This window comes from Papilio polytes, unplaced genomic scaffold, assembly GCF_000836215.1.
Source record: "Papilio polytes unplaced genomic scaffold, Ppol_1.0 DF823693.1, whole genome shotgun sequence".
NCBI lineage: Eukaryota > Metazoa > Arthropoda > Insecta > Lepidoptera > Papilionidae > Papilio > Papilio polytes.
Window position 1 is genome coordinate 265,668 of NW_013525511.1, and position 12,933 is coordinate 278,600.

At 35.7% G+C, this 12,933-nt stretch overlaps 1 protein-coding gene across 2 annotated transcripts in view; it reads right to left on the reverse strand.

The window, feature by feature from the left end:
• The window catches only part of LOC106103927 (metal transporter CNNM4-like), a 28,050-nt gene extending 15,216 nt beyond the window's left edge, over positions 1–12,834 (reverse strand). For both annotated transcript variants that reach the window (XM_013283843.1, XM_013283844.1), the window contains exons 1-4: positions 12,301–12,834; positions 2,722–3,297; positions 1,803–1,905; positions 391–963 (exon numbers count right to left, since the gene is read on the reverse strand). In XM_013283843.1, coding sequence (XP_013139297.1) covers positions 391–963; positions 1,803–1,905; positions 2,722–3,297; positions 12,301–12,755 — 1,707 coding nt within the window. In that variant the 5' untranslated portion in view covers positions 12,756–12,834. The remainder of the gene's footprint in view (positions 1–390; positions 964–1,802; positions 1,906–2,721; positions 3,298–12,300) is intronic.
• Between the last annotated feature and the right edge of the window lie 99 nt (positions 12,835–12,933).

A 12,933-nucleotide genomic window follows, 5' to 3' on the forward strand; every position in this document is an offset into this window, starting at 1 on the left:
GTTAGTAGGTAATTTTACTAATTATAAATGCGAAAGTTTCAATGGATGTATGGATGTAAGTTTGTAGCCTAAACGGTTGAACGAAATGAATGAATCTTGATGACACAACGAACACATAGGCAACTAAACTATACTAATAGAAAAATACAAATATAAAGAGGAAATATTTCGATTTTTGGATTTTTGTATGTATTGAAATAACTCAAAAACCACTGGACCGATTTCAAAAATTATTTCACCGTTAGAAAATTTATTTATCTATAAGTAACATAGGCTATTTCACGCTTGCGATGTCGAGAACAGCTAGTTATGTTTTATTTTGAATTAAAAAAAAATCGGATAGACGGAGTCGCGGGTGAAAGCTAGTGTATGAATAGTTAAAAAACTCACCTTCGTGACCATAATAGTCTTTGCACCAATCATCAATCCATGCCTTGAACAAATCGCTTGCGGAGTTATCTCACCTAGCAGTACAATAGCTAACGTAGACAATATGACAGCAAAAAGACCAGAAGTCAAACCATCAAGTAATATCGTGAACGTAGAATTAACCGCCACATTACCTAAAAGTATACTACAAAGAAGATAATTCCCATGATCTCTTACTGGCATTATCGCTCTCGAATACTTCCTCTCTTTATCTGTGCCTGTATTTGAAATTATCTTCAATTCTGTCCTATCCAAAGACATTAAGCCTAAATTTAAACCAGAAAATAAAGCTGAAAATCCCAAACAGATGACTATAAGAGTTAACGTCGCCCATAAAGGTAATAAATTATTATGTGTCGCCAACATCGTCCACGTATCGAAGCCCATATGTAAATACTTCTCTTCGTCTTCATCAGGACTTCTTGCACCGAATTTTAAATTCTTGGCGCAAACGTATAATTTGTGGCCATTTATTGGCTGTGGAGCTACCATATCGAAGAGTGCTGTGCGCGGGAATAAGGAATCTTCTTTCACCTGGAAATTATCACAAGTTGCCTTTATGACACTGGCCACAGACTGAAAATCATCATTACCTCCCCTAGGAGATAGTCTAAGAGAATCTTCTAGGACACCTAGGAAGCTCCTCTAGCTCTAGCTCTAGCTCCCCTAGGAGATTTCCTCCTAGACTATCTTCTGGGGGAGATGATGATTTTCAGTCTATCAGATTTAAGATGTGGGCCTTATCCTACTCCCATAGATCACATCGGGTTATCGTCTCTTAAAGAACTCTATCATCCGTCATCTCATTCACTCTCTTCTTGATCATGTCACCTTTCACACAATCCATCTCTTTCTCTCTACCTCTACCGGTGTACTCATAACTAACGTTCTTATAACATGCGATTCATGCCTCCTTTAGCATCATACCATGTTAACCTATTACTCCTTAATTTCTTAACCACTGGGGCTACTCTCAAACTTCCTCTAATAATTAAATCAATAATACTACAAATAGTATTTTTTTTATTGCAAACAATAACAGTGCAAACTGAAAGTTTCCAGCAATATTTAGAGCTAAAGAAATCTGTAAAGGATTCAAATTGCAGTCAAACTGTCGATAATCATCAACCTGTTATCCCTACGGAGTGTAGGCACAGTATGTGCTACCTTATCTCTATCAGGCGTCATATCTGAATTCCATTAGGCTATTTTATGCTCTTTCACAAAGTCCATCCATACATTCTTCTTTCTTTATCTTTGTTGCCGAAGTTTTGTGTTATACTCATTAATTTGTATTTTTTTTGATCGTGTACGAGACGCCTTAGACGACAATTAAAACCTTAAAGATTTAAAAGGCACTTTTTTATACATACCATATATTCTCCTTTGACTAGAAACTTGCAGGGCTGGCCATAATCCATAGGATCGTGGGTAAAGGCTATCACGGTCCTTCGAGTCAGACCTTGACCAAAAAGTCTAAGGACAATAAATAAATTCATTAATATAATTAACAAATAGAAAATAAACAAGAAGTATTAATAGTGAAAAAAACTATAAACCTAACTAATTAACCAAGTTTTAACACAAATTTAATCATATCTCTAACTTCAAGTCGGTGAAACCATTTCGAGCGCACACCCGAAACTAAACGATCGCACAACTGTTTACTCGCTTTGATTCATAGCTTATATGGAGCACACTACTCGATTTCTGGTTGTGGAACGAAACAGTTGAATAGACTGCGAAACAATTGACAATCAACGAGTGCACAACAGTCGTTCGATAGTTTAGTCATAGGTGGCCGCTACAAGCCAACAAGGAGACTTATACGCACACGTAGGACTCTATTGCCTATCTCTCATCTAAATGTCCACTTAGAGACTAACAGTGGTAGACCCCCTTTAACATCTTCGCACGAATGGGTCGGCCCACCCGGTGTAATACCACAACCACACAGAAGTGGTGAAGTGGAAGCAATTCCGCGTTTCGTCTGATAAGTGTGGTGCCGGAGGCCCAATTTCAGTCCCTTTCCCGTCTCACCTTTTTCTTATAAGAGACAGATTGGAAGGGAAAGTGGAGACGCATAGAAAGGGCAAATGTCCTCTTTACGTGCGTCTCCACCGTCAATTAAGGGTAGGCAACGCATCTGCATTTGCGGAAGTTTATGGGCAGCGGTCGCTTACAATTTCGGTGGATTCAAGTGGCCGCTTGCTCGTTTGCCACCTTTTTGTATAAAAAAACCAAAGTAACCAATAAAGAACTGTACGTTTCTAATTGTACAAAAAGGTTTACCTTAAGGTAAATCCACTCCCGGCAAGCACACTCGGTATGCCTTCTTCTATAATAACAGGTTCCTTATCTGACCTTTCAATCCTTAACCCTTCAACAACTATTGGTACGGGATCTGCTTTGACTGTTGTGAAGAACGGCATTCGAGGACTCGTCTGTCGTTTATTCTGGCCATTAACATCATCTGGGTTTACTTTATGGTCTATTTTATCATCAAAAGGACCTATTATATCATCGCTTGTTTTTATCTCTTCAAAATGTTCCCTATTTTCTTTGTTTATAATTTCACGTCTATATCTATACCTGCCGTTTGGTTTTCTTTTAATTCTGTTATTAAAGGGATCATCAAATTCGAATTCGTGCGGATCGAATGTTTCTAGTTTTGCGTGATCTCGAATATTTATTGGGACATAATTGTCGTTTACTAGTACTTCAATATTATCTCGTTGTTTTCTCGTATGTTGCGTGTTAGGTAGATAATTCACATCAATATCATGGGATAGATCTACCCACGTTGTTTTTGCGTTTTCACCTTCTGTGTTCTGATGAATCGATTCGTTTTTTGTTTTCTCATTTGACCTGAAAGTCAATTATAACATTGTTAGTGCTTGTTATAGTTTGTCTATATAAGATAGATTAGTTTGATAAATGACGCATATGAAGTATCGAATTCAATTTGTATGAAGGCAAATGCCGTACTTAATGGACAGGTATCGTAGTGACGAACAAACACGCGTATCGAACAATTTTGAACTATCGATATTCGGTTTAAATAAAATTATTATTTTCTTATTTACTAATTTAGAGGACAATTCTAGTATTGATTATAATGTAGAGAATTTAGCGATGACAATAATAATAGCGAAATTCAATTCGGTTACGTCCGGCCATAGTATTTATAACTAAATATTTATTTACTCTCATTATTTGTAATGGTTCTGCAGTTTATTTTTAAGTTGAGAAAACAGTGTTTTTTTTTAAACTCAGTTATAACTATGAATCTATCGATTCCAACTTATATAACATTAAAAATGGAAAATCGAAAAGTTTCATGCCTGATTTCACACAACCCATCCCTACTAAATTATCACATGAATTGTGAAATCTGCTGACACAGCCGAGAGCGCGGCAGTTCAATTACAGGCAGTTAGACTAAAAAGAGATGGATTGCGTAAAAGGTTACAGAAGAAGGGAATCACTGAGATATAAAATCTGAACGAAAGCTATTGCGTTTTGCGTGAGTGTGATAAGGATGGAGAGATGATGGCAGTTATACACGTACAGGAATGTTGACAAAACATACAAAGTACATAAAAACAAATATACTTTTGTAATAATTTCCCTTGTGGCCAGTCGCGTGACTATACCAAATCAGTACATGTTAAAAAATACCCTGCAGGTCTACTGAGGCCGATAAACTTAGAAATAGAATACATATGTACATTATAATCTTACTAATATTATAAATGCGAAAGTTTAGATGGATGGATGGATGGATAGATCGATGGATGAATGGATATTTGTTAGCGTTTGTAGCCTAAACGGCTGAACGGATCTCCATTAATTTGGTACAGGTTTAGAGCATAGTCTGGAAGAACACATAGGCTACTTTTTATCCCTGGAATAGTTACGGTTCCCGTGGGATTTATTAATTTAGTTTTTTAATGTTTACTCGATTATTCTGCAACGGTTCAACATATCTTATTGAAATTTGGCACAGATATAAAACAAAGTCTAGAGTACACATGGGATAAGCTTCATCCTCGAAAAATGTCCGGTTCCCGAGGGATACGTAGCTTTTTGTAAATTATATAGTTTGTATATTTTCTAATACCACGCGTACGAAGTCGCGGGCAACAGCTCGTAATGAATATATACAACACAAACATAAGTGGAAACGAATGATCTAAGGTTTTCTAGTTATATCACCAGCTCACTAAGACCCCACTGAAGGGGCTCGGAGTCTACCCTAAGTAAGGGCTGACTAGGACATAGGCAACCACGCTGCACTGCGGGTTGTTTGACTTCACACGTATCTTTGAATTTCTTCGCCGATATGGACAGGCATCACGGTGTTTTCCTTTACCGTAAAAACATCGGGTTAATTATGTACATATGAAATTTCAAAACATCACATTGGTACGGCGGGATTCGAACCCAAGACTTGTAGATTAGAAGTCAAGTGCTTAAACCACTGAGCCAACGACGCTCTTATATATTCTTCCATTATTTCAGTCAAAATGTCTTACGGTTTTACACAATTCAAACCTTCCTATTGTTGCACACATAAATAATGGCGATGTATTTATATTTCATAAAGGTAGAGGTTCTTAACAAGTCTTTTTGAACTTAGGCCACATAGTTGTGTATCATCTGAATATTTACATCATATTTACGTAAATGAGAGCACATAAGTTATCTTTTTAATTACTCTTTGATATCAGTGCAAAGCCCGGATGCAGATATTTAGGGTTGTCAATTTTAACTATTAAGTCGCAAGAATATTAAATCTCACAATAACATATTTACTAAGAGCAAAAATACACTAAAAACAAAACATTCTCAAAAAAACAGTACACTAAAAAGTAACGAAATAATTCCTTGAAAATAGTAAACCTACCTTATTGTAACTGCTACGTCAATATTGTACAATTATTATTACTGTGATGTCGGTGTCAGCCGAGGTATGCAGTGATATTTCTACGTAAGGGTTTCCACATTTTTACCATAACAATTGACAATTGAAAGTATAGTAACAATTAAGTAATGAATCTACATTGACTGACACCGACTTCTTTTGGGAAGTCGGTCAAAAAGAGGCGCTTACTGCATCATTTTCACTGCCTTAATGGAACTTTTTTGTCAATTACCCAGTGCTACTAGTCCGTATCGAATTAAAATAAAATTTAGCAAATATCCTACATATTTTTCTAGGCTATTCACATCATCATCATCTCCTTATCCTACTCCCGTAGTGGCGCAACAGGTTTTTGTTCTCCACATAACTGTATCATACGTCATCTCAGTCATCACTCCCTTTTTGATCATGTCACCTTTTACACAATCCATCCATCTCTTTCTAGGTCTACCTCTACCGATGTACCCTTCCACACTCATAACTAACGTTCTCCTTGTAACATGCGATTCATCCCTCCTCATAACTAGCTAACCTTTTACTCCTTACCTTCTCTATTACGGTGGCTACTCTCAAACTTCCTATAATTTAGCAAGTATCCTATATGTTCTTCTAGGCTATCTACATATATACTAAATCCAAATGCCGTAAGCCGTTTTGAAGATACTTAGTGACAAATATTAATCTATCCATCCGATAGCATGACAACCCTTTTTTTTTTTTTTTATAACATAAGGTGGCAAACGAGCAAGCGGCCACTTGAATCCGCCAAAACGGCGAAGCGACCGCTGCCCATAGACATCCGCAATTGTAGATGCGTTGCCTACCCTTATACGACGAAGGAGGAGACGCACATAAAGAGGATATTTCCCCTTCCTATGCATCTCCTCCACCGTCAAATCCACTTCCCCTTCCCATCCTCTCCTTATAAGAAAAGGGTGATAAAGAGAAAGGGACTTAAATTAGGCCTCCGGCACCACACTCATCAGACGAAACACGGAATTGCTTCCATTTCACGCCTGTCTTCTGTGTGGTCGTGGTATTACACCGGGCGTGCCGGCCCATTTGTGCTAAGATGTTAAAGCGGGCACTACCACTGTCAATGTTATGTCAACCCTGAATGTTAACGAGCATTAACAGATGAATGACCCAAACAGATAGTACTGACGTAGACCTGATATGTATAATATAGAATCTATACTAATATTATAAAGAGAAAAACTTTGTATTTTTGTATGTATTGAAATAACTCAAAAACCACTGGACCGATTTTAAAAATTCTTTCACCATCAGAAACGTAATTTGTCTGTAAGTAACATAGGCTTTATTTTTTTATTACTTATGTTTAGGAACTATTAATAAACACCGTGTTTCTGGACGCCGGAGTCAAAAAATTACTAAACTTTAACTTTTCTCGGCTTTCGCTGTCAAAACCGTTAGAGGTGAATAAAAATGATGTATGAAAGAATTGTAGATCTCAAAATGTTCTACAGAAAAGTCCGCGCCAGCATATGTATATCTATCTTTAACGGTTTTTTACAATAACCACTCTTTGATTTACAATATGAATAAAAAACTGCACGCTATTTGCAGCGTTCTTTTATTGGTTTCAATATTAATCCTTATCCAAATAAATGCGTTTGTTATCAGGAGAATTTAACGTAGAATAAAATTGTCCTTTACAGTATTTAAATTGGACTAATAGTTTAGAAGATATCCCGAACACAAACACATCCGGGTAATCGAAAAATACGCGCTCAAACTACCAGGCTTAGGAATTTCGAATCTGGCATCGGTAGATTTCTCTTATTACATAGATTACTACTAAGTTAATACTTTTGGTAATAGGTTGAAAGAAGAAGCGAACGTAAGTTTTGAACTCTCAAATTTCACGCGGGCATGTCGCATGCACTTGGCCAGCGTTGTTGACTATGGCCTAGTCACCCCATATTAGGGTAGGCTTCGAGCCCCTCGTTGGGGACGTATAGTGAGCTGGTGATGATGATGATGATGATGTCGCGCGCAACAGCTAGTATTAAATACACGAATAGAATTTTTATCTACGCACAAAGTTTACATTTCTACCATCTGATGGACATTAAAACAGTCATCTGACGTCATACTCTTAGCAATATCCAAACGTATAAGACTAACTCGTAGTGGAAAACGTAATAAAACTGCTTCCGCGATTAGATGATTGATCGCGTAATGTGCTCTCTATTTCAATGCGGCCTTGCTTGGAATTTAAAGCTGGTTACACACTAAGTATATTTTTTTTTTGTGTAAATATTATCTTACGCTCGCAGCGTCCTCGTTTTAAAAACAACAAAAGTGAGTAGCCTATGTGTTCTTCCAGACTATCCTCTACATCTATGCCAAATTTCATTGAGATCCGTTCAGCCGTTTAAGCTACAAACTTTAACAAACATCCATTTAAATCGCATTCATAATACTAGTGAGATAGTAAGATTGCGATTTAGTGTGTCGTAACCTTTAAGAACGAAGAATGATATTTACGACCGAGTAAAACTTCCTTTCATTTAACCTATATACGTTATATAACCTAATTAGTTTTAGGTAAAGATTATAAATGTAATCCACTATATATTTTTCCATGTATTCAAAGTAATACACTTATAATGTACATTTATTAAATCCCGTTTTCAAAATTTAGTACCAATTTGATACATTTATGTTTCAGAAAATTTTGTGTCGCCTTAACCGATAGATGGCGCTGTTAAGTACCGAAAGATTTGTTGATAAAAATTAATAAAACCCTATAACTATGAGTTTCGACTGTTGACAATTTGCCAGTTTCACCAGACGGCGTCTTCATTTCATTTGTAGTATAAATAATATTTGGGACAAACGCCAAAGATAAACTCTAGTTACGTTATTACGCTGCGAAATAAACCGATCGATGAAAAGATAGTAAGGACTTAGGACTTATTGTTAGGGCGAAAATACTTACGCTAGGGGCACATTTACAGCAAATAGTACTTGCCATATACAGGCATTCGGAAACTCTAACTAATTTACTTGTTAACCCGGATTGGTTAGCATGGCTGACTGTCTTAGTCACCCCTTACTTTAGGTAGACTCCGCCTTACAGTGGGGACTTATAGTCAGCTGGTGATGATTACCGCCTTTATAAGCGTTTAAAATTTCAAATACTTCACTTATGCTGAACACACCAAAACACTAACGAATGGTTAAAACTAGCTGGGAAACAGGGCATTAGTAGAGAAGACATTGAAAGTTTTACGCAATGTAAACGATAAAAAAAGTTTTTTAATGTCAATGTCGCACGAGAAATAGTGTATGTGTGGAGGGGTTGACCGGTGGATGAATGGATTACGTGAAGGTGACATGATCAAGGGAGTGAGTGAGATGACGTATGAAAATTATGCGAAGGACAAAAAAATGTTACGCCACTACGAGAGTGGGATAAGGAGGAAGATAAGTGTGTAAATTTAACTCCATTCAATCTTTGTCGTTCAATCGTCATCTGGGTCATTGCCAGACGTACGTTATAATAGTGGGATTTTGTGTCACTTGTATTTTGTCACCAAAGTTATATAACATCAACTGAAGAGGCCTTAAGGGCTTGGGATCGCTTATACTTCTCTCTTGGGTCGAATCAGGTTAGAGTGGTTAGCCTTCTAACCTTAGGGGAGATTTTAACGATACCCTTTTAATATTGTAAAGAGGAAAAATTTGTATTTTTGTATGTATTGAAATAAATCAAACACTACGGAGCCGATTTTATGCGAGTAAGATAGGCTATATTTGACGTGGGCGAAATCGCGAGCAATAGCGAATAGTGTTATGTAAGGGTAATTCGTAAACCGGTGCCGCCTTTTTTCGTCAGACGTCCTGGGCGATGGACGCACCCTACCCTATTTTGACACAGAGGACGGTTCAAATGTTACTGGGTCAAATTATTAATGTAAAAGGGATATTACAGTCGCTAAAATTAATAACATCGTTATTCAGTTAAATACAGTTAAAAATAATATAATTACTAAAACCATACATTCTTATTAAAAACTAGCTTTTATCTGCGACTCCGTGAAATTTAAATTCCTCGTGAAATTTAAAAAATAATAAATATAGCCTATATTACTCACAAATAAATTACCTTTCTAACGGTAAAAGAATTTTTAATCGGCCCAGTAGTTTTTGAGTGTATTCAAACAAAGTATACTGATGTAAAAAAAATTACATTTATTAATTACGAGCTGTTGCTCGCGACTTCGTCCGCGTGGTATTAGAAAACATACGAACTATATGAATTACAAAAAGCTACGTATCCCTCGAGAACCGGACATTTCTCTGGGATGAAGCTTATCTCATGTGTACTCCAGACTTTGTTTTATATCTGTGCCAAATTTCAATAAGATATGTTGAACCGTTGCAGAATGATCGAATGAACATCAAAAAACTAAATTAATGAATCCCACGGGAACCGTAACTATTCCCGGGATAAAAAGTCCCCTATGTGTTCTTCCAGACTATGCTCTAAACGTGTGCCAAATTTCGTGGAGATCCGTTCAGCCGTTTAGGCTACAAACGCTAACAAACATCCATCCATCCATCTAAACTTTCGCATTTATAATATTAGTAAGACTAGCCTTTGCTCGTAACTACGTCCGCGTGGAATTCACAAAAAACAAAAGTAACTATCCTATATATTTTTCCATACTATCCTCTACGTCTATGTCAAATTTCATCGAGATCCATTCAGCAGTTTAGGCTACAAACTCTAACAAATATCCATCTACACTTTCATATTTAGACTACTAGTTAGATTTAACGATAGTGTATTATTACGAAATACAGCTTATATTTTGTCATTATTATACCTGCTACACCTTAATTTAAGTCCGGCTTCCCAACTTCATTTAATCATTCCTTAGTTTTTGGTTAAATAAATCCACGAAATGCGTTTCCGTACGCGACTTGAGTCTTACTCCCTTGAATCTTAGGTCAAACTAAAACTAGGTAACGAAAAAATAAACGGAAACTTCAGAATCCCCGCATTAGTCAAATATACCGTTACACTAACTATTTTTAACTACATCTAAAAATGTCGGCGCCAGACCTTCAGTATTAACGGGCGTTTCATATTTTACTATCGCAAGTTAATACGTAACGTTATCTATTTGAGTACCTTTTCAAGGTTCCAGTCCAGTACACCATTAGTACCATCTTAAACATTTTTTATGCCACTACAATTTTTTTGTATAAAATTTTAGAATTGTATTTGTATTTTTATATATATTGAAACTCAAAAACTACTGGGACAACTTCAAAACATTTTACCTATAAAAATGTTAACACTGAGTAACATAAGCTATGTTTTTTTAATTACACGCCAACGAAATCGCAAGCAACATTTCGATATATATCTCTATCTATATTAATATTATAAAGAGTTAGTATTTTTGTATGTATTGAAATAACTCAAAAACTACTGGGTCATTTTCAAAAATTTTTACATCACTGTGCTCTATTTTTTTTTAATTTCACAGGGGCACAGTCGCTAGCAACATCTAGTTATTCATATTTTTACAAATAGACTAAACAAGTATACCCAAACAGAGTATTCTAAAAGTTTCTAATTACATTATCATTATCTTGTTTTTCATCAATGCAATGTATTTCAAGTGAATTAAATTACGCAAGAACACAAACAAAAGCTAGCTCGGTATTATATCCAGTTGCTATTGTTTTTTACTTAAAAGAAAAAATATAGCCATGACATAATCTTTGTATTTAGTTTGTTTCTGTTTCATTTTACATACAGTTGACTCTAACTTCAATAATAAAAATCATTAGAACTTTAGTTTTGAATGTGGAGGAACACCTATGTACATCTAAGAAAGAGATGGATTGTGTAAGGTGACATGATCCAGAAGGAAGTGACTGAGATTACAGATGATAGTATCTGGAGGATGAGAACTTGTCACCCGACCCTACAGGATAAGGGGTGAAAATACAGATCCATACTGTAGCTTTTTCCCTGTGAAATTTTTAAAATCGGTACAATAGTAGTTTACATACAAAAATACAAATGTTTACTCTTTATAATATTAGTAAAGATTGAGGTAATAAACATGGGTTATCATGCTAATATTATAAATGTGAAAAGTTACGTTGGATGGGTGGATATTTGTTAATATCTGTAGTCTAAACTATTGAACGGATCTCCATGAAATTTGGCACAGGTCTAAAGCATAGTCTGGAAGAACACATAGGCTACTTTTTATCCCGGTAATAGTTACAGTTCCTGAGATACATAGCTTTTTGTTGTTTATATAATTCATATGTTTTCTAATACCATGCGGACGAAGTCGCAAGCAACAGCTAGTATTCTATATAAATTATTTGCTACAAGATGGATTTAATGAGCAAATATAAGGATTCAGTACTTAATGATAAATGTGTCCCTTATCAAAATATCCGTGATGTGTCTCCATAATTATTTCCAAAAACTGAGGGTAATATAATAAAAACGAAAGCTGACTTCAAGAGAAAAATTTCCTACTTTTAGTACACTTTATTAAAGATATCTAACTAAGATTAAAATATTTTATGATTGTCTTACTAATATTTGAAATCTTAAAGTAAACGGATCTTGGTGGAATTTTACATAGCTGTAGAAAAATTCTGAAAGAATACATAGGGTGTTTATGATGTTTTTTATCTCGCGCAGAGTTGCGGGCGACAGTTAGTCCATAAAAATAGCTTTCAGAACGCACTACTAATCTTGTATAACAATCACAGAAACCAGTAAAATAGTTGGTAGAAATGTTATTTTTAAGAAAAATAAACATTCTTTGAAAACAACTGTTAACACCTACGTATTCATAATCAATATTTACAGCAATAGACAATAGATAAACACAGACACATTTTAACTTTTTTTTATTTATTTTACTTACGTGTTCTTTATATCCTTGGCTGATATTACGTCGTTCTTCGGATCTAAAAACAATTTAGCACCTTGATGGATATATTTCCATCTGGAAAGAACGTCCTTCTTCTGGGGATCTTGTAAACAGAAGTATATTTTTCCATTCAAATTTGGCACAACTACTTCTAAACGAGTATCAGCTTCGCTCGTTTCGACGTTTTTTATTTCATAATTAGGATATAATTCACCACAATCACTGCCCACGGAAGCTGCACCAGGAGTTAATCTCCAAGAATAATGACCAAGGAATTGCACTCCGCGCACATGCAATAAATAATTACAGATCGAGTCTACGCATTGTTTACTCTCCACTTCTAAATTAACTATCCATGGATTTCCTACACTTGGCTCCTCACTGTACACTTTTAAAATTAAATAAAACAATAAGCCACAAGTCCGCAGCACTTTAGACACTGGTGCCATTTTTTAAACGATGCTGAGAATAAACGAATAAACGAAACCGCAACGTATATTTACTTATATATCGACATGTTTCTTCCGATTGACAGTTCGGCGGCAATTGTTGCCGGAACGATGGTTCTATGGTAGGTTAAGAATAAATAAATGCTGTCACATCCGGTAGCAAATTAAAATAAAGACC